Raw genomic sequence first — 23261 nt, 5'->3', positions numbered from 1 at the left:
GCTGGGGCTGGGGAGAGGATCTGGGCTGAGGCTGTTTGTGTGGTTTTGGCCTTTAGCTCAGAAGAGATCTGTGTGTTTCTGTATTTAGTTGTCCTCTCTTTTCCCCTGTTCTGTGGCTACAGCGGGTATCCTCTCTAACTGTCTGCTATCTTCTAAACACACACATATCTTCTTATTTCCTCTTCTGTGTTCAGCTAGACTGGAGTGGACTGAGCCTGCAACAGCTGGTAAAATCTGGTGTGCGTGCATGCATTTGTATGTGCATCAGTATGCTTGTGTCTGGGGCAGATCTATGGGCACCTTGTAATGATAGTAGATGTGTGTTTGGGGCTCTGCAATTCTGAGGCATTCAGAACTGCATTCTCTAGAGGGTAAACACACACAGTGTTAGAGTTTCCTTAAAACGGCAATCAGCTGTTGAAACAATAACAAAGCTTACTCCCACCCCTGTTTCGGTAAAAAGTAAGCACTCTCATAAACAGAGCTGTGGATGCAAGGACTGACCTTCAATGATATCAAAATAATAATTTTAACCATGTTTTGAGGCTGTATAGCATTTATTTACATTTACTTTGTTACAAACGTAGTAAAATGAGCTTATATTTTTGTTTCTGATGGGTTACGACAGTTGAGCTAAGAACATGAGGCATTTGAAGTTATATTCTTCAAGAATCAATAGGTACATATCAGTGGATGCTGGTGGTAGGAGTTATAGGAGGATGGGCTCATTACAATGAGCCGTTCTTCAATAGCTTCTCCCACCAGCCTCCTCCTCTCCTCCTCTGGTACATATGAGTTAAAAGTTTTAAAAGTATGTAGCAACTGCTGACTGGGGCTGGAGACAGGGCTGGCTGGGTCAGAACTAGAAACAATTGTTTGCTTTATTCCATTCTTCAAAATAAACCACTGGTTTAGGACCTCCTGTCCCCCTCCTCTTCTCATCTCTCCTCATCTTCCCTCTCCTCATGCCCCCCCCCCCCCCCTGCTATACTCGCCAATGTGGCGTCAGCAGCAACCAGCTCCAGATGTGCCACCCCCCCCCCCCCACACACAACCCCACACACACACACCCTCTGCACGTGTGATGTGGTCTGGACGATATGCTCCCGGCCTACCCTGCCTATCCTCTACCCCGCCCTACACAGAAACGCACACACCCGTACGGACACTTGCTTGTGTGCACACACAGCCACCAGAGGAGAAGAGAAGCTCTGGGTTTATGACGTGTTTTTTTTTTAGAAAAGCCAGTTTAAGACTCCCATAGGGCGGACCAGGCCATGTGTGTGTGTGTGTGTGTGTGTTTTTTTATGTCAATATCAAATCATTTCTTGGTAACTGGGATAGTTTTCAATTAAAATGGTGTTCTCAGGCAAGAATTTTGCTAGGACTGTCTGGGAGTGGTCTAAGTGGGGAGTGTGTGTGTGTGTGTGTGTGTGTGTGTGTGTGTGTGTGTGTGTGTGTGTGTGTGTGTCAATATCAAATCATTTCTTGGTAACTGGGATAGTTTTCAATTAAAATGGTGTGTGTGTGTGTGTTATTGGCAGAGAGGTTTGGAACTCTCTTTCTTATTTTTCTATTAAAGGTGCAATATGCAGAAATCACTGCCACTTCCTGGTTGCTAAAAGTCTAATAGTTCGCAGAATTTCAGTTTATGTGATAAAACAAGCAATGTGTAGTGTAGAGAATCATTGTACCATCTAAACCACTGTGAAATATATTTTCAATAACCCAAAATATTGTATTTTCAGCTGTTTATGCTGGTGTACAAAACTGAAATGAAAAAGAAGCCAAAATTAAACGTAAGAATGGGAAGCATAGAAATAGTGCACATAGAACAGATCTACCACGTCTAACACTTGCTTTCTAAAGAGAACGACAGAACTATAACTCACATTTCTATATGAATTTGGTTGGGTTGCCCAAAATGTTACATATTGCATCTGAAGGTAATTTACAGCCTGGTGATGTCCCCAGGCAGGCCAAAACTCCCACCAAAACAGTCTGACATTTCTGGCGGTCTTTTCAAAAAGCTCTTACACTAAGAGGGCACTATCCTCATTTTCACAATTTCACAGTACTAAATATATATTTAAAAACAGAGGCAAATTACGTTTTTGACTGCACTGACTGCACTTACTTGTTGACATTTTTTGTGCCTTATATGAAGCATTTTTATACAGCCCATATTCCTTTTGAGGCTGTAATGCAGCATTTAGCTAACCTGTCGTCAGTGGAGTTTGCACACCATCGAACAGACTGATAGACAGTCAGGTATATGAGGTACCCAATAAATAAATGTTATTGGGTTATTTTCCAATTTGGGATCCCTAATGCATGCTGGGAAAGTAGTTGACCTTTGGCCATTATTGACTATACCAGGAAGTACAGCTTGTAACACCATTCCCAGTTCATCCATCACAGCCAATAGCATTACTGATTCTTATAAAACAGCCATTCCTACTGTAGTCTAGCCAGCCCCCTGTATCCCATGCCAATGTTGCCTGGACATGCAGACACATTTCACACAGCATCAGTCAATGGACGCAGACAGAACATACAAGTGTTTTTGTGTGTTTCTCTCTCTGCATCACCTTCCTCTGATTTTTAATCAACTGTTTACTCAGACCAGGCCCAGTTACATCACTGCCCAACCAGTTAGCCGCGCACACACACACACACACACACACACACACACACACACACACAGCAGGGCTCTCCAAGATATGAAAGCCATTTCCCTCTGTCAGAATTTTAGTTAAAAGGGCAGTAGACACAAATGCTGAGTAGCCTAGTATTTAACGTCTTGTGAGAATGTTGCCAAAACACAAATAAACAGGCTGTCTATTTCCAAAATATGCTGTGTTAAGATCAGTCAAGCCAGTAGCCAACTTTTATATTTATTTGTGACAGACCTACAAGTCTACAGTGTAGGCTAAATCATTTTGAGTTCCTGCAAGTGAGAGGGAGAGGGGAGTGAGAAGGGGGAGGAGAGGGGAGTGAGAAGGGGGAGGAGAGGGGAGTGAGAAGGGGGAGGAAAGGGGGAGGTCTCCTTCAGAATCTCTCAACACACGGTGAGAAGTGTTTGGGGGAGGTCAGAGAGCTGGAATTCGCCGCTCGGATATACATTCAATGACCTAACGTTATAATGTTGCCAGACAATTCGCCTCGCAAATAGATCTATGCGGGTTGCAGCTTTCTGCAAATGTTTTTCCCGACAGTTGCAAGACAATACAGAAGATGGTCGGAGTTTCCACATGTTTTCTCCAAGAATAGGAACGTATTGAGTAAAGTCAAATGCCTTGAGATTTGCTGCTGTTAGAGATATCTTTACTGAAACCGGTAGAAAACTTTAGGCTACGTGTGAGGTATTTGTGCTGAACGTGTTTTTATACCTCTTCTCTCGGAAGATAGAGACCGCTCCATTGCTACTCCGAAATCAATGGCCATTAAGGTTACTCGAAGCTTCACCGCGCCACTGCGTTTGAACTCTGGAAAAACACCGCATTGTTTACGAGAGTTGTGACTTTAAGGTTTAAAAGACATCGATCGAATCGGACATTTCATTACTTTCTTTTAGACGTCTAACCTACCTTCTCGAGGGGAGCTGCACAAGGATCAGAAATTCAGGTGAGACACTACCTTCAATGCGAGGGTAGCCTAGTGGTTAGAGCTTTGGACTAGTAAACGAAAACGAAAGATTTCATGTTCAAATCCCCGAGCTGACAAGGTACAAATCTGTCGTTCTGCCCCTGAACAGGCAGTTAACCCACTGTTCCTAGGCCGTCATTGAAAATAAGAATTTGTTCTTAACTGACTTGCCTAGTTAAATAAAGGTTAAAAAAAATGTTTTAAAAAATGTCCACACTGTCAATGATACAATGTTGCAGCTTGCTTTGGCCTACGTGATCTGTAAACATTTGAGAAAACAATTATACTTTAAAATAAAGTAGGTATAGACCGATCTGGCCACTCATGATCATATTGGAATTATCCTACATAGGCTATAAGAATGTTATGCAATTTAGGGGGCCCTGCCAGTGTTAGCCCTAACAAAGTAAAGAAGAAAATCACCCCGATTTAGATGCCGTCGTAAACTATAACTATTGGTAACCATTTCATAAATTCCAACCTTTATAATGCCTTATTATGAAGGCTTCATTAATCATGTATAATATATACACAAAGATGACCACATAATTACAAACCACAGTCCAGCTAGTAAGATTTGACCCATGTCTCTCTCTGACTGAGGAACACACCGTAAAGCAGCCAGCCGAGTCACATGCCACCGCAATGGGCAGACTGGGCACACCGACCGCTGTGGGTGTACATGTATCAGTTTAATCTGTTTACGGTAAATGAGGCTTGTGCGTGTGACATTCCAACTCTGATGAGATCCGGCTGTTCATTCAGCAGCACGCGCCATATCTGCTGTTCGTTGACTCATCACAGCGCTACTGCTTGACCGGTGAGTCACGCGCAGAACCAAATGTTTATTTTTTTATTTTACCTTTATTTAACTAGGCAGGTTAGTTTTGAACAAAATCTTATTTCCAATGAAGGCCTAGGAACAGTGGGCTAACTGCCCTGTTCAGGGGCAGAAAGACACAAGATAAAAAAATGTTTTACCTTGTCAGCTGGGGATTTGACCTTGCAACCTTTCGGTTACTAGTCCAACACTAACCACTAGGCTACCGAACTGTCACCTACTCCTTAGTAGAATGGGAATAACAGTAGTACTGTTGCCACATGATCTGTGGGCCATGCATGACATTGAAGTTATTGGGCTGGTTTCCTGGACTGAGATTAAACCTGGTGCTCAACTAAAAAAAACACTTTAAATCGAGATTCTCCTTTGAGAGTTTTTTTTTATCTGTCCAGAAATGGCTCATTATGATCACATGACCATTTTGGATGTTTATGTCAGCACATACACACAATGATGATAATAATGGTGTGATGTGAGAGTTCAGTTTCAAGTGTATTTGTGTAATGAATCTTACTCGCCAGGGTAACAGTGAGAGAGAGATGCTGAATGTGAGTGTGAGAACTGACTCACTCTGCCATTTGGGAATGGAGAGAATGTGTGATGGCTGCTAATCTGTATCAGATACCACATTATGGGAGGAGAAACAGATGAGTAGAGAGAGATAATAGAACAGATAGAGACTGAGAGAGTGATAAAGAGATGAGTGGGGAGGTAGATAGAGGTGTATGGTAAGGCACTGAGCTGTTATCCAGGCCTATAGAAGACTCCAGGGTCACTGACCAGGAGTGTGAGTGAGTTAGGAGGATTAAAGTCCTACAGCAGACCTGTGTGCTTTCTGTTCTACTCTCAACCTGTCCTCTGTCTCCAGACATTCAGCCTCTGTAAGTAACAGTACTACAGCTGGGTTGTATAGTTGCACAATCAATGCCTTCATGGAAGCTTCATGGTAGCATATCTCAGCCATGGCTCCCCTTGACACACAGGTACACACCATGAGCTGTTTTCCAGTTTACAGGAAAATGGTGTGTTACTATGACAGCGTTACTATGACGAGTGGACCAGGCCAGGGCTGAGGCAGAATGTGGTGTGTTACTATGACAGCGTTACTATGACGGGTGGACCAGGGCTGAGGCAGAATGTGGTGTGTTACTATGACAGCGTTACTATGACGAGTGGACCAGGGCTGAGGCAGAATGTGGTGTGTTACTATGACAGCGTTACTATGACGGGTGGACCAGGGCAGGGCTGAGGCAGAATGTGGTGTGTTACTATGACGGGTGGACCAGGGCTGAGGCAGAATGTGGTGTGTTACTATGACAGCGTTACTATGACGAGTGGACCAGGCCAGGGCTGAGGTAGAATGTGGTGTGTTACTATGACAGCGTTACTATGACGAGTGGACCAGGCCAGGGCTGAGGCAGAATGTGGTGTGTTACTATGACGAGTGGACCAGGGCTGAGGCAGAATGTGGTGTGTTACTATGACAGCGTTACTATGACGAGTGGACCAGGCCAGGGCTGAGGCAGAATGTGGTGTGTTACTATGACGAGTGGACCAGGGCTGAGGCAGAATGTGGTGTGTTACTATGACAGCGTTACTATGACGGGTGGACCAGGCCAGGGCTGAGGCAGAATGTGGTGTGTTACTATGACAGCGTTACTATGACGGGTGGACCAGGCCAGGGCTGAGGCAGAATGTGGTGTGTTACTATGACAGCGTTACTATGACGGGTGGACCAGGGCTGAGGCAGAATGTGGTGTGTTACTATGACAGCGTTACTATGACGAGTGGACCAGGCCAGGGCTGAGGCAGAATGTGGTGTGTTACTATGACAGCGTTACTATGACGAGTGGACCAGGCCAGGGCTGAGGCAGAATGTGGTGTGTTACTATGACAGCGTTACTATGACGGGTGGACCAGGGCTGAGGCAGAATGTGGTGTGTTACTATGACGAGTGGACCAGGGCTGAGGCAGAATGTGGTGTGTAGGTAAAGGCTTTTGGAATGGAACACCTGGAGAGGTCACATCTGCCAGAAAGAGAGGGAGGGGGAATTACAAATAGAATTTTAGGAGAACTAGAAATTGTTTGACTGAAGGAATTAGAGGGGGGGTAATTTTAGGAGAACTAGAAGTTGTCTGACTGAAGGGATTAGATGGGGGGGGGTAATCTTAAAAGTACTAGAAGTTATCTGACTGAAGGGATTAGATGGAGGGGGGGGGGATAATCTTAAAATAACTAGAAGTTGTCTGATTGAAGGGATTAGATGGAGGGGGGGGGGTAATCTTAAAAGAACTAGAAGTTGTCTGATTGAAGGGATTAGATGGAGGGGGGGGGGGGTAATCTTAAAAGAACTAGAAGTTGTCTGATTGAAGGGATTAGATGGAGGGGGGGGGGGGGTAATCTTAAAAGAACTAGAAGTTGTCTGATTGAAGGGATTAGATGGAGGGGGGGGTAATCTTAAAATAACTAGAAGTTGTCTGATTGAAGGGATTAGATGGAGGGGGGGTAATTTTAGGAGAACTAGAAGTTGTCTGATTGAAGGGATTAGATGGAGGGGGGGGGGGTAATCTTAAAATAACTAGAAGTTGTCTGATTGAAGGGATTAGATGGAGGGGGGGTAATTTTAGGAGAACTAGAAGTTGTCTGATTGAAGGGATTAGATGGAGGGGGGGGTAATCTTAAAATAACTAGAAGTTGTCTGATTGAAGGGTTTGGAGGGGGGGGATAATTTTAGGAGAACTAGAAGTTGTCTGGTTGAAGGGATTGGGGGGGGGTAATTTTAGGAGAACTAGAAATTGCTGACTGAAGGGATTAGGGGGGGGGGGGTAATTTTAAGAGAACTAGAAGTTGTCTGACTGAAGGGATTAGAGGGGGGGATGTATGGGGAGGAAGGCATGGAAGAAAGATGGAGTAGGGAGATGTTTCTGGTATGTTGAAGCCCTCTCCTCAATAGAGAGCTGGTGTGATGCTCTATTCTTGGCCTAGCGACTATATGCCACCCTGTGTGTGTGTGTAGTTACCATCAGTTTTTTATCATATCAACCTCCCTGAGTCATTCTAAGCTATACACAGAACCAGCAAGCTGACTCGGTGGCTTCTAGTTTAAACCAACAGCATCTGCAGAATAACAGCTCAGAAAACAACTAGCACTGGACTTGAAGCTATTTTGGAAGGTTTTACTTGCAATGATCATCATTTGTAGGGGTTTTCTACCCTGCTCTGGTTCAAAGCAACTCTCTTTGTATAAGACCGTCTGTTAAATTGCTGAAATGGATGTCAAAGTTACTGTTATCTGCTGTTTCCTCTCTCTGAAGTTAATTTTAGAAGTTAAAGAAGCCACACAGCAAGGCTAGGGCCAGGAGAAAGTGGTCTTATTTCTGTTCTAATTGTGTCTGTGGTGATTTTGGGGGGTGGGGGGGGGGGGGGGGGGGGGGGGGGGGGGGGGTGTAGAGCTGGAGCAAAAGCCTGCATACTCTACTCTTACTCTCCCTCATTCTCTCTCTCACCTACAGTATGTAATAAGAAGACTGTCTGCCTAGCTGTTTCTGTGCTGGGCTCTGCTGTCAGCCAGCCAGCAGTACGATGGAGACTCTCCACCATAAAACTCATAAATCTGCAAACAAACTCATCAATTTAAGAGACTCTTTACGTTAGTGTGTGGTTGAGTTACGGGCGGTGTCAACGAGGGTAAATTCTCTGTGTGTGGTGTAAATCAAGGGCATTAATGACATCTTCATAAACCTGCCACTCTACTCTTTACTGTTACATATCTCCCACTCTGGGTCATCACCCTGACACGCACAACCACACGCACACTGGCTGCCAGTTCTGAAGGACAGAGTAACCCTCAGTAATGCCCACACCATCCCTAGCTGCCAGCTACAGTAGTGTCCAAGTTTCAGTAATGTTAATGTACCGTCAAGCTGTTCAACATGTTTCTGACTCTACAACAGTATATAATGAGAAGGGAGATTATGTATTATAGAATATGTTTACAGCTCTCCTGGGTGTTAGTCTCTCTTCATCAGTGTTTGTTTGTGGTCTGAAGCAATCTCATAACACCTAAACACCAGATCCATCTTCTCAATGAGACTTTAACACTGTGGCACTGGCAGGCGGACTGGGGGGCATATGGTGTTTGGGCTGGGGGTGCGGGTTAAGGCGTCCGCAATCTACGCATGCTTCCCATCAAATAGTTTGTGCATATATTAATCATGACGTTCTTGTTCGTTTTGGTATTCGGTAAGGTTTTTGTGGCTGATCTTGTACACAAACATTTTTCTCGAGAAAAGCCGAAGTCGGTAGCCGAAGTCTACGCCCCTTTGTCGGTGATTGGTCAACAGTAGGGATTCTTCAATTAAGTGTTTGTCATTCAACCAGAGATTAATAATTTTCATGCAAATTTTTCAGTTGAGAAATACTTCTAAATGAATGACAGAATTCTTGAGTTACCTTAGATGAAGTCTGATTATTTTGAGGAAGTGTATACTGGCTACGGCGTCTCAAGATGGACAAACAGTACTATTGCTGCTTAATGACTTTTAAGGGAGTATGCGAGCGCACTCATTCAGCACTCGGCTAGGCGCCAGCCAAACCGAAGCATGCTGATGCCTTTAGGGGGAGGCATAACAAAACTCTGATAAAACACAGCTCTGTTTTGGAACGTTTGATGGGCATTAATATGTGACAGGTGAGCTTATTGGACAAGCGTCGAACAATGTTATAGTGTGAGGAGTGTTGGAAGCGGAGTTCTCATCTGAGATCTGTGAAAAGAGACACCAGAGCATGTGTCAGTCTCTACCAATGTCCTCCTGCGAGCATGGGCTGACCCGTTAGAGCCTGACCCATATGTTTTTCGGGTCCGATTCCGATTTTGGGGGGGACAAACTTACCGATACTGATATACATTTTCCACATTAAGTTCTCATAAATTGCCATCCAAAAGAGCAATTGTCCAATAATTGTGCTTCAAATATTGATTTCATACATTGTGACAATAATGACAAGTGTTCATATAAGCATGAGATTCCATTTTTTTCATTCTATTTATTAAATATTGGTTATCGGCTGATAGTATTGGGGACCTGATATATCGGACGGGCTCTAGACGGGGTAGCAGTGTCACATCCTTTTCTTGACATTTATTTTCATAAAATGTCTTGTCTTGTCTTTAACATATTCATCAATGTCCCTCTCTTTTTTCCTCTTACAGTTCCCCACCTGAAGAGTTGATGGTTGTAGGCTGATACATTTAAGCGCCCTCTTCAGCCTGCCCTGTACCGGTAGCCCCTACCATTCCAGTACTGTACCAGTTAACCTATACCAGTGCCAGTATGTTGTTGTCTCGCTCGTCTCTGCTGCTCCTTTGGTCACTGCTGGTTCTACTGATTTACTCTCCCCTGACCCAGTCCAGACCAGCTGCTGCCCACGTCAGCGACACAGGTAAGAGACATAGGCCACATAAAGATCTTAAATTCTCTTTCTTTCTTGTGCTCTCTCGGTTGTAGTTGACAGGCAGGGCTACGTCTCATTAGCTGTGTGTGTGTGCCTTCTTTTCCTCTTTGTTATTTCATCTCTTTTAATCCCTCAGGCTGAGGGTTCTGGGTTCAGGCTGAGGGTTCTGGGTTCAGGCTGAGGGTTCTAGGTTCAGGCTGAGGGTTCTGGGTTCAGGCTGAGGGTTCTGGGTTCAGGCTGAGGGTTCTGGGTTCAGGCTGAGGGTTCTAGGTTCAGGCTGAGGGTTCTGGGTTCAGGCTGAGGGTTCTGGGTTCAGGCTGAGGGTTCTGGGTTCAGGCTGAGGGTTCTGGTTTCAGGCTAGGGGTTCTAGGTTCAGGCTGAGGGTTCTGGGTTCAGGCTGAGGGTTCTGGGTTCAGGCTGAGGGTTCTGGTTTCAGGCTAGGGGTTCTAGGTTCAGGCTGAGGGTTCTAGGTTCAGGCTGAGGGTTCTGGTTTAAGGCTAGGGGTTCTAGGTTCAGGCTGAGGGTTCTAGGTTCAGGCTGAGGGTTCTAGGTTCAGGCTGAGGGTTCTGGGTTCAGGCTGAGGGTTCTGGGTTCAGGCTAGGGGTTCTGGGTTCAGGCTGAGGGTTCTGTGTTCAGGCTGAGGGTTCTGGGTTCAGGCTGAGGGTTCTCGGTTCAGGCTGAGGGTTCTGGGTTCAGGCTAGGGTTTCTGGGTTCAGGCTGAGGGTTCAGGCTGAGGGTTCTGGGTTCAGGCTGAGGGTTCTGGGTTCAGGCTAGGGGTTCTAGGTTCAGGCTGAGGGTTCTGGGTTCAGGCTGAGGGTTCTGGGTTCAGGCTGAGGGTTCTGGGTTCAGGCTGCTACCATGGTGGTTCAATCCCACTGACTCTGTTCTGCTATCTGGAACTGTTCCGTTAGTAGTGGGTCTCTATTCTGAGCTCGAGAAAACAGAACATACACTTACATTTATGGATGTGTGTTTGGGGTGGGGAGATTCTATATTTGAGCTAGAAAGAAGCTCTTCAAGGTTTGTCCATTTAGTTTAAAGCTGAGGATGTTTACAGTGATTTTTCATGGTGCAATGGTTTACATATCCTGTCCACACACGCACGCATACATACATGAGCACACACACACAGCTGGTTGGAGGTGGAACAGAAATGCTGTTTTTGGTAGGAAAGGATGAATGCCGTCTGAAAGGAGATGGTTTTATTTGTATTGGCGAGTACTGTAATCACAACCATCCTGACCAACCCTAACACCCTGTGTTGTGTGCGTGTGTTTGTACGCACATGCGTGTGTATGTGTGTGTTTCGCTTCCAGCCATCTGGTATCCAGCTGAGAGTGTGTGTGTGTGTAATACTGTTGTTTTGTAACCCATAAATTCTTGTTTTTCTCTCTTAGTCAAAAACACCTAAATGTAACTTTTGTGCCGCAAACTCTTTTTCCATAAACAAAGTCTGCTCCCAATTTCCCATATCCTTCTCTCCTTCTCGTTGCTTCGTTCAAATAAAGGTTTAGGTTTTTGGACTTCAACCAACTCCCCCTGCTTTTCTCTCTTTTAGTGGATTCCTTTCTTTTTTTCAGTAATTTGTTTGCTCTCATTGTCTTTATCCCCTCTCTCTGTCGCTCTCTCGCTTCCCCGCTCTCTCTTTCTCTCTCACGCGCTCTCTCTGTCTATTTTTGACAACCTCTCATTGAGAATGTTCCCCCTGCTATGAGCAGGCAGTATTCAAGACCTCCCATAATGCAGTCTCTGTAGACCTCTCCCTCTAGATGACAGACATGCTGTATTCAAGACCTCCCATAATGCAGTCTCTGTAGACCTCTCCCTGTAGATTACATACATAATGTAGTGAGGTTGGGAGCTTGAATTCAGGGATGGTCTGTGTCAGTCTGTGGTGATGCTGATTATGGACCTAATATCTGTAGATTAGAGGAGAAATGATGACTGCTTTTCTGGTGTAGGTCCTGCTGAGAGGTTGGGAGGTATTGAATCTGTGGCAGAACATGTCCTGAGTTACCAATATATTGTATAGTAATCAGTAATCCTGATGAGAGGTGAAAAGGGATGTGTGGTAGTAAATATCCCTGCTTATAGTAATCACTGATCTGATGTGGCCGGATCTGTGAATGCTGTGGAATGGAACCTGAGCCGACTGTGTCTAATGGTAGAAGGAAGTAGGCTTTTTCTCATTCAACGTATTCAAACAGGACCCATTAAAGATCTGAAACCTGCTGCTTTTCCCTCCTCTCTCCCAACTCACCCTCACATCCCTCCTCTCTCCCAACTCACCCTCACATCCCTCCTCACCCTTTGTTCACAACCATTTGTCAGGATGAAGGTGGTGATTATTAGTGTGTTTGTTTATCTCTGAGCTGGGGGTTAGGGAGCAACAGGGGAACTGTGTGTGTGTGTGTGTGTGTGTGTGGCAGCTTAAAGGGGTAAAAATGTGAAAGGTTAATCTTTAAGCCGTTTCCCTTTTCACTCAGCAGGAGCATCCCAGACCCCCACAGAGTAACCCTGCCTCAGCTCTTCCTGTTTAAACACACACACACTGGTTTCTATGTTTGGTTTACGTTTTCTTCTCTCTCCATAGCTGACATGCTGGCATCTTCTGAGGACGAAGATGATGATGATGAGTCTTCTTCAGAGGAAAATAAATTATCCAACAATCAGAAGCTCCAATGTAAGCTCCTTCTTCTGACCTCTTTCCCCTGCCACTTTTCTTTCTCTCCCCTTTTATTGGTCTGAAAAAGTAGTTAATAGCCAAACCAACTGAAGAAAGATTGATATTGATATATATAAATACAAATAAATAAATATAAATACCCTCTCTCTAGTGATGGCTCCTCAGTGGGCGACTCCAGACAAGATGGAGAAGAGGCTCCATGCCGTTCCTGCCAGTAAGACTGTTAAATTTCGTTGCCAGGCGACTGGTAATCCCACACCAACTTTGCGGTGGTATAGGAATGGGAAAGAGTTCAGGAAAGACCAGCGCATTGGAGGCTTCAAGGTATGTGTTTTTGTACAGCCCTCTGCTTCATACTGGGTTGTCTGAGTTGTGTATCATCTGTCAAAGCCCCAGTACAGCCAGAAACGTGATTGTCCTGTGTTTTATACACGGAGTGTACAAAACATTACGGACACCTCCTATTTCCATGACAAAGACTGACCAAGTGATTCCTGGTGAAAGCTATGATTGCTTATTGATGTCACTTGTTAAATCCACAATCAATGTAGATGAGACAACAATTGCAACCCAATATTAGGAAGGTGTTCTTAATGTGTTGTACACTCAGTGTATATACAGTTGAAGTCAGAAGTTTACAGACACCATAGCCAAATACATTTAAACTCAGTTTTTCACAATTCCTGACATTTAATCCCAGTAGAAAATTCCCTGTTTTAGGTCAGTTAGGATCACCACTTTATTTTAATAATGTGAAATGTCAGAATAATAGTTGAGAATTATTTATTTCAGCTTTTATTTATTTCATCAGAAGTTTACATACACTCAATTAGTTTTAGGTAGCATTGCCTTTAAATTGTTTAATTTGGGTAAAACGTTTCGGGTAGCCTTCCACAAGCTTCCGACAATAATTTGAGTGAATTATGGCCCATTCCTCCTGACAGAGCTGGTGTAACTGAGTCAGGTTTGTAGGCCTCCTTGCTACGCTTTTTCAGTTCTGCCCACAAATTTTCTATGGGATTGAGGTCAGGGCTTTGCAATGGCCACTCCAATACCTTGACTTTGTTGTCCTTAAGCCATTTTGCCACAACTTTGGAAGTATGCTTGGGGTCAGTGTCCATTTGGAAGACCCATTTGCGACCAAGCTTTAACTTCCTGACTGATGTCTTGAGATGTTGCTTCAATACAGCCACATAATTTTCCATCCTCAGGATGCCATCTATTTTGTGAAGTGTACCAGTCCCTCCTGCAGCAAAGCACCCCCACGACATTATGCTGCCACCCCCGTGCTTCATGGTTGGGATGATGTTCTTCGGCTTGCAAGCCTCCCCCTTTTTCCTCCTAACATAACGATGGTCATTCTGGCCAAACAGTTCTATTTTTGTTTCATCAGACCAGAGGACATTTCTCAAAAAAGTACGATCTTTGTCCCCATGTGCAGTTGCAAACCATAGTCTGGCTTTTTTTATGGCAGTTTTGGAGCAGTGACTTCTTACTTGCTGAGCAGCCTTTCACGTTATGTTGATATAGGACTCGTTTTACTGTGGATGTAGATACTTTTGTACCGGTTTCCTCCATCTTCACAAGGTCCTTTATTGTTGTTATGGGATTGATTTGCACATTTCGTACTAAAGTACAATTGCGTGATCCCATGGTGTTTATACTTGCATACTATTGTTTGTACAGATGAACGTGGTACCTTCAGGCGTTTGGAAATTGCTCCCAAGGATGAACCAGACTGTGAAGGTCTACAATTTTTTTTCTGAGGTCTTGGCTGATTTCTTTTGATTTTCCCATGATGTCAAGCAAAGAGGCACTGAGTTTGAAGGTAGGCCTTGAAATACATCCCCAGGTACACCTCCAATTGACTCAAATGATGTCAATTAGCCTATCAGAAGCCTCTAAAGCCATGACATAATTTTCTGGAATTTTCCAACCTGTTTAAAGGTACAGTGAACTTAGTGTTTGTAAACTTCTGACCCACTGGAATTGTGATACAGTGAAATAATCTGTCTGTGAACAATTGTTGGAAAAATTACTTGTGTCATGCACAAAGTAATGTCCTAACCGACTTGCCAAAGCTATAGTTTGTTAACAAGAAATTTGTGGACTGGTTGAAAAACTAGTTTTAATGATGCCATCCTAAGTGTATGTAAACTTCTGACCTCAACTGTATTTCCACACTATGAGGTTGGAATAATACTGTGAAATTGTGAAAATTATATGAATGCCCTTTTAGTGTAAGAACTTCGTGAAAAGACCGCCTGAAATTTCAGCCTGTTTTGGTGGGATGGAGTTTTGTCCTGCCTGGTGACATCACCAGGTGATAAATTAGTTAGTTCCAAACCTCTCTGCCAATAACAGCTAGTTTTCAGTGTTCCCCTCCCCACTCAAACCAATCCTAGACAGTCTTAGCAAAATTCTTGCTTCAGAAATGGCTCTTGCTATAAAAAAACCAGAAAAAAACAATCACAGTAAGGTGCGTTACACAATATTGAGATAAAAATGGATGCATTGAGCCTGTAAGTCAGAGAGTAAATAGCATACCTAAAAACTAATATTACAGTACCAAGGGATACTGTGTAAAAAGACAACAGCAGGGGTCCAAGCACTGAACCTTGGAGAACACATGTTATTTCTACTTTGCCAAAATTAAATTACTAACACACAACACAAAATGTGTATTTTTCATGGCTCTTCTCACGTTTTCACTCCTTTGCCTCTTTCTCTCACGCTCTTCCTCTCTCGCTGTCTCTTTCAGCTCCGGGACCACATGTGGACAATAATAATGGAGTCAGTGGTTCCGTCTGATAAAGGCAACTACACCTGTCTGGTGGAGAACAAGCACGGCAGCCTCACACACACCTACCAGCTGGACGTAGTGGGTCAGTGTGCATATAAATACAGTACCAGTCAAAAGTTTGGACACACCTAGTCATTCCAGGGTTTTTCTTTATTTTTACTATTTTCTACATTGTATAATAATAGTTAAGACATCAAAACTATGAAATAGTACACATGGAATCATGTAGTAACCATAAGTGTTAAACCTATCAAAATATATTTGTGTTTCTTCAAAGTAGCCACCTCTTGCCTTGATTTGCACACTCTTTGCATTCTCTCAACCAGCTTCATGAAGTAGTCACCTGGAATGCATTTCAATTAACAGGTGTGCCTTGTTAAAAGGTAATTTGTGAAATGTCTTTCCTTCTTAATGCGTTTGAGCCAATCAGTTGTGTTGTGACAAGGTAGGGGTGGTATACAGAAGATAGCCCTGTTTGGTAAAGACCAAGTCCGTATTATAGAGTTCAAGTAACAGACACATCTCAACATCAACTGTTCAGAGGAGACTGCATGAATCAGGCCATGGTCAAATTGCTGCAAAGAACCACTGCTAAAGGACACCAATAATAAGAAGATACTTGCTTGGGCCAAGAAACACGAGCAATGGACGTTAGACCGGTGGAAATCTTTATTTTGGTCTGATGAGTTCAAATTAGAGATTTTTGGTTCCAACCTCCATGTCTTTGTGAGACGCAGAGTAGGTGATCTCTGCATGTGTAGTTCTCATCGTGAAGCATGGAGTAGGAGGTGTGATGGTGTAGGTGGTGCTTTGCTGGTTAAACTGTCTGTGATTTCTTTAGAATTCAAGGCACACTTAACCAGCATGGCTACCACAGCATTCTGCAGTGGTGGTGTGTCCAAACTTTTGACTGGTACTGTATATATATTGTGTGTGTTTACTTTTGTTATGTGTGCCTTGAGTGGTGGGAGTGTGTATGTTAGTGTTTTTGTATCACTCACATTGCATTGATGTTTTCTGTGTATTCTAGAACGTTCCCCTCACAGGCCCATCCTCCAGGCAGGCCTGCCAGCTAATCGTACGGCCATGGTTGGTAGCGACGTGGAGTTTGTCTGTCGAGTGTTCAGCGACCCTCAGCCCCACATCCAGTGGCTCAAACGCATCACCATTAATGGCAGCAGAGTGGGACCAGACGGACTGCCTTACGTACGCGTACTGAAGGTATATACACACACACACACACACACACACACACACACACACACACACACACACACACACATATATGTACATGTTCTGAAGGTTAACGCACACTGTATTGACGAGGGCTATGTCACAAAATCTCTCTTTCTCTCTCAGACTGCAGGGTTTAACACCACAGACAGGGAGATGGAGGTGTTTACTCTGAGGAATGTGTCTGTGGAGGATGAAGGAGAGTACACCTGTCTGGCAGGAAACTCTATAGGACTCTCTCACCACTCTGCCTGGCTCAGTGTGATCAAAGGTACACTTGTGTACAAACCTTTGCAGCCCAATGTGCTTTGTATATTTCCACTTAAAATGGAAGAAGAAAAAAAACAATGTAAAAAATGTTCTGAATTTATCCCACTTCACTCCCTCTCCTCCAGATCTGCCCCCCTCCCCTGTACCATCTCAGGCCTACCTGGAGATCTTCATCTACTGCGTCGGTTTCTTCATCATCATGTTCATGGTCGCCGTAGCGACCGCCTGCCGACTACGCTGCTCCCCGAAGAAGAGCGACTTCAGCAGCCAGCTGGCCGTTCACAAACTGGCCAAGAGCATTCCCCTACACAGACAGGTAACACACACACACACTAGTGACCCATGATCGTGTGATGGGTAACCTTTGCCTGAGATGTGAATACTTTTTTTCCTGAGCTAATCCATAGGCTTTAGTTCAGCGGGCTAACTCTTATTACAGTATATCCTCTCTCACTACCTCCCCTTCTCTTTCTCAAGGTGTCAGTAGACTCCTCCTCCTCTCTACAGTCGGGGGTGTGTCTGGTCAGGCCGTACCGCCTTTCCAGTGGAGCCACGCCCACCCTGGTTGGCATGTCAGTGTATGAGCTGCCCGCAGACCCACTCTGGGAGCTGTCACGAGACAGGTACTAGAGGGCTTATATCCCTGCATAGAGAATACCCAATCTATAATATCGACATACATAACCCTACATATTGCTTACATCATCTGCACACGGTACTCATAACGTAACCAAGGAGATTCATAACCTCCATGCACAGGACATTCATAGCCTTGCGTGTCTGTGTTCTAGGCTGTCTCTGGGGAAGCCACTGGGTGAAGGTTGTTTTGGTCAGGTTGTGCTAGCAGAGGCTGCAGGTCTGGACAGAGAAAAACCCTCTCGTCTCACCAAGGTTGCCGTCAAGATGCTCAAAGGTACATAGAACTACATCCTGAAATATATTCCCAATATTTAAGGAGATCATTCAAAATAAACTGAAAAACAGTGTTTGTATTGGTTGATATTGATTTGATGTCACATCCTGTTTCCTGTGTAGCGGACGCCACAGAGAAGGACCTGAGTGATCTGATCGCTGAAATGGAGATGATGAAGATGATCGGGAAACACAAAAACATCATCAACCTGCTGGGAGCCTGCACACAGGATGGTAATACTGGTGCTGTTTGTGTCCTTGTGTATGTGTGCTTGTGTGTGTGCGCGTGTGTGCGCGTGCGTGTGAGCGAAATAGCATTTTATTTGCACAGATGAGTACAATGGCCACAGTACCAAGGGGTTCAAGCGCTGAACCTTGTGGAACACCACATTGTGTATTATAACCCTTCCCTCTCTCTCCAGGCCCTCTCTACGTGGTGGTAGAGTATGCATCTCAGGGCAACCTGAGGGAGTACCTGCGTTGTCGGAGGCCTGTGGATCTGGAGTACTGGTCTGGGCCAACCCAGGCCCCCCTGGACAGCGTAGAGGTCAGGGAGCTGGTGTCTGCTGCCTACCAGGTGGCCAGGGGCATGGCATACCTCGCCTTACAGAAGGTCAGAAGGTCTTTTTGTCTGTCTGTCTCTCTCTCTCGCTCTTCTTTTTATCTTTCTGTGTTTCATTCTCTTCATCTGAATCTATTATTTTATCTTACTCTACCTCTCCTTTACTGGACATTAGTGTAAATCAGTCAACCAATAAATGAATCAATCACATTTTCTTCTGTAGTGTATCCACAGAGACCTAGCAGCCAGGAACGTGTTGGTGACCGAGGACAATGTGATGAAGATAGCAGACTTTGGTTTGGCCAGAGACATCCACCACATAGACTACTACAAGAAGACCACCAATGTAAGTAACATGATCACAGTGGAGCGAGTAGACGACTGAAATTCAGACAGACGGACATATAGATGTTTTAACCCAGGGGTGGCAAACTCATTCCACGGAGGGAATGAGTTTTTCAATTAAAACCTAGACAAAAGCATTAGACAACCAGGTGAGGGGAGTTTCTTACTAATTAGTCAGCTTAATTAATCAATCAAGTACAAGGGTGGAGCGAAAAACTCAGGGCTAAATGTCTGCAGGTTAACACGTGGTTTAACCCCTTGTTTTCCTCCCAGGGTCGTCTGCCAGTGAAGTGGATGGCTCCAGAGGCTCTGTTCGACCGCATCTACACACACCAGAGTGACGTGTAAGTCACACTCCTAACTCCTAATATACATTTTGTGGTGTTGTGCTATCCATCCTGTTGTTATGTGCCTGTCGGTTTACTTTCAAGCCCAGCAATAACTGTCCCTGAGAAAGTGATGTTGATTGTATTGAATTCTGTTGTAGGTGGTCGTTTGGGGTGTTGCTGTGGGAGATCTTTACTCTAGGAGGATCTCCCTACCCAGGGGTCCCTGTAGAGGAGCTGTTCAAACTGCTGAAGGAGGGACATCGTATGGACAGGCCAGCCGCCTGCACAGAGGAGCTGTGAGTACACACACACACACAAAAAAAACACAAGTATACTGTAAGAATGTCCTCGCAAGTAGAGTAATACAAACACACGCTCTGTTGTAACACTGTGGTGTGTGCTCTCAGGTATATCATGATGAGAGACTGCTGGCACGCTGTTCCATCTCGCAGACCAACCTTCCAACAGCTGGTAGAGGATCTGGACCGCACACTCTCACTCATGACCAACCAGGTAAACAAACACATTCACGTGCGCACACACACAAACAGTGTCATTTTCGTATCATTTGAATTATTCCCCTGAACGTGTCCTCCCTCCCTCTCTCAACTCTCTCTAGGAGTATTTGAATCTGTCCATCCCTGTGGTCCAGTATTCTCCATTGGGTCCAAACACCAGCAGCTCCTCTGACTCTGTCTTCTCCAGGGAGACGACTCACGGAGCAGAGTACTCTCCCCTGAGCCCATCCTGGACCTCCACCCAGCACACCCCCTCTAGGACCCCCTCTCATACCTCCACCCTGGCCTACGCACACCGCAAACCTTCCAGAACCCCGTCTTGAACCTCCATCCTAGCCTACGATCACCACAGCATCTACAATGACGTACACCCGCGGACACAGCCTACGCTGATCTAAAAACACTGCCCCGCCCGTACACCTTAACCTATCCACCTCCCTCTTTATCCACAGATAAAGACCATGGAAAAGACAGACACATGGAGGGTTATAACAGAGTCATAAGACATGAAATAGTTTGCACAAATATGGACTCTTCTTTCCTCCTCCCCAGGACTATACTGAACTATTAAAGGGATAGTTCACCCAAATTACACATTGGGAAAGGGGGATACCTAGGCAGTTGTCCAACTGAATGCCTTCAACTGAAATGTGTCTTCCACATTTAACCCAACCCCTCTGAATCAGAGAGGTGCGGGGGATGACTTAATCGACATCCACGGTGCCCAGGGAACAGGAACCAACTGCCTTGCTCAGGGGCAGAACGACAGATTTGTACCTTGTCAGCTCGGGGATTCAATCTAGCAACCTTCCGGTTACTGGCCCAACACTCTAACCACTAGGCTACCTGGAGGTTTTCTTAAACTGTAAGCAAGGTATGAGACAATGTATGAGAGCAATCCATGCTTTGGTTTATTTTCCCTGGCACTATTTTCACATGCTAACATTTTAGTATTTGTGACACATATCCCATTCAAGTCATGGGACTGATATTAGCATTTGTCACCCATGGACAAAACATCTAAGTGACTTTGTTGAGCTTCACAATCAATTTAAAATACTTTTGGATAATTTGGATATAATGTGCAAAAAAGTATAAAATCGGTTCCATGACTTGAATTGGATCTGTGCCACAAATGCTAAAACAGTGCAAGGGAAACTAAACCAATGCATGGATTGCTGTCATACATTGTCCATAGACTGCTTATAGGATCATAGACTGCTTACAGGGTCATAGACTGCATACAGGGTCATAGACTGCATACAGGATCATAGACTGCATACAGGATCATAGACTGCATACAGGATCATAGACTGCATACAGGATCATAGACTGCTTACAGGATCATAGACTGCTTACAGGATCATAGAATGCTTACAGGATCATAGACTGCTTACAGGGCAAGGAAACCAATGTGTATTTTTTTATTTGGGTGAACTATCCCTTTAATGTAGGGAGACTCTCCCAGGAGCAAGAGGAGGAGGAAGAGGAGAAGGCTGCTACACATTATTGATCTTCATCGCCATATTATGAAACAAGCTGCTGCTTTGCTGAGCAAACCATACAGGATATAAAAAGGACATTGATACCAAGGAAAAATAATGTTGTTCTTTTGTAAATACAGTATATTACGAATTGTTAATATGAATACATATTTCCAGTATTTTTATTTTATACATGGTAGCTTGTTTTTATCCCTGTCATTGAAATGACATCTAAGAAAGGTGTGGATATGATGCTATGTGTTAGAATCAGAGGAAAGAAGTGGCTATGATACTATGTGTTTTAATAAGCTAATATAGCAGCAGTGTTAGTCAGTCAGGGCTTGCCTTCAGTATCACTCTCTTGTCTGGACTCTATGGACACTACAGTGTTATGTTGAGGTTAATGATAATGTAAATGATAATGCCATGGTTTTAAAACAGTGGCAAATTCACTTACCTCCAATGGAAGTCTACCTGCCTTTACAGAGAATGCCTTTATTAAAGGTATTGTATTAAAGAAAATGGCATTACAAAACTTCAATGGAGTGTTTTTGAATGAGAAAGAAAAGAGGGAGAGAGAAGAGAGCACATGCTGAACTGATCAGCCAGCCAATCCACCAGGACTTCAGGGCTGAATGAAGGAGAGGTGAAAGACTGTGTGATGGGAGAGAAACAGAGCGAGGATAGGTTCAGCTGTTGACTGCAGAGGAAGCATTCACTCCACCAGATGTGTATGTGTGTCTGTATGATTAATGGTGGGAAGAGAGGATTGGTCAGTACGGTCGCTCTATCAATCACAGCAGCAGAGAGCAGCTTCCTCCCTGGCACAGACACCCACATACACATGGCTTAGGTCCAGAGTCTGGAGAGCATGTCTGTCCCTTGGAGAGGAAACATGTTAAACTTCTGGCTGCATTCTCTCCAGTGAGATTTTAGATGGTTCTGTGTCCTGTATTCTATTCCACAGCTCATGACTATGTGTTATAACAAAACCACTTCATACAGATCTTGTCCTTATTATTACAGTTTCAGATCATAGAAATTCTCAAGATCCCTCCAATTCTCTGTCTCAATTTTTTGATATACCTGCTTTCCCTGAAAGGGTTAAGCTTCCATGAACTCTACCTGAGTGACTGTGTAAATCTAGGCTTGTGTAAATGTGTTTTCTCAAGGCTCCTCGTATTCCTGTTAACCCAGCCATCTGCCCTATTGCCCAGCTGATGACCACTATAACACACACACACACACACACACACACACACACACACGTGCGTGTGTGTGAGAGACAGACAGAAAACAAGAGTTACAGTTGTACTCAGGTCAGCAGCATGTAGCCTACCTACCTCATACCAGTGGTTCCTAGACTGTTTTACACTGTGACCCATCTAAAGCCTTCCAGAATTCCCTGCTGCGACCACAATAACAATCCAGAAGGAATGGATCTGCTGTGATCCAAACCACCATTTTAGAAACATAACTTTTTACTACAGCCATTTGTTTCTGAGGCAATTGAGACAGGTGTGTTTTACCACATGTATTCCTGACATGTTGAAAGGAGAGAATTTTATTTAACTAGACAAGTCGGTTAAGAACAAATTCTTATTTACAATGACGGCCTACCCCAACAAACCCAGATGACACTGGGCCAATTGTGCACCACCCTATGGGACTCCCAGTCACAGCCGGATGTGATTCAGCATGGATTTGAACCAGGGACTGTAGTGACACCTCTTGCACTAAGATGCAGTGCCATAGAACGCTGCACCACTCGGGAGTAGGAGAGAGAGAGAAAGAAAAAAGAGAGGTAGAAGAGAGAGAAAAATCATGTTTTCTATGTCATTACTGAACACTTAGGGACTCATTAGCAGTATAGATGATTCCCTCTGGTACCCCCCCCCTTCACACTGTTTGGGCCAACAACCTGATCACACACAATCATTAGCCATATTATTATTATTATATCATAACTGATCAGACTGATTGATAAAGGACCCGTTATCATTAGTTATATTGTCAGTGGTATTATCTCAACACTTGATCACAATAAACAGGAAATGTTGAACCACTGCTGTACACTGGTTTCCTGGACACAGACTTGTTTGGAAAACCGGCCCTAAGTACTTGAACAGATGAGTATGTGAAAGCATAGAAACTGACTGAGAAAGTGGTGAGAAG

At 44.3% G+C, this 23261-nt stretch overlaps 1 protein-coding gene and 1 long non-coding RNA gene across 2 annotated transcripts in view; both read left to right on the top strand.

Annotated features, from left to right (window-relative positions):
• LOC149983201 (uncharacterized) overlaps positions 1-23261 on the top strand; it is a 192424-nt gene that overhangs the window by 157727 nt on the left and 11436 nt on the right. The window lies entirely within an intron of this gene.
• Positions 3037-21621, top strand: LOC110523426 (fibroblast growth factor receptor 1-A). The gene is made up of 17 exons (XM_021602101.3): positions 3037-3627; positions 9703-9932; positions 12538-12627; positions 12782-12954; positions 15392-15515; positions 16464-16654; positions 16793-16937; positions 17062-17252; positions 17414-17559; positions 17728-17849; positions 17972-18082; positions 18271-18461; positions 18634-18756; positions 19029-19099; positions 19243-19380; positions 19492-19597; positions 19704-21621. Exons 2-17 carry the CDS (start codon positions 9824-9826, stop codon positions 19923-19925), a joined length of 2253 nt encoding a protein of 750 aa, XP_021457776.3. The 5' UTR covers positions 3037-3627; positions 9703-9823; the 3' UTR covers positions 19926-21621.

This window comes from Oncorhynchus mykiss, chromosome 5, assembly GCF_057628025.1.
Source record: "Oncorhynchus mykiss isolate SJ-2025 chromosome 5, ASM5762802v1, whole genome shotgun sequence".
NCBI lineage: Eukaryota > Metazoa > Chordata > Actinopteri > Salmoniformes > Salmonidae > Oncorhynchus > Oncorhynchus mykiss.
Note: the sequence above shows the minus strand (reverse complement) of the source record. Positions and strands in the feature narration are given on the sequence as shown.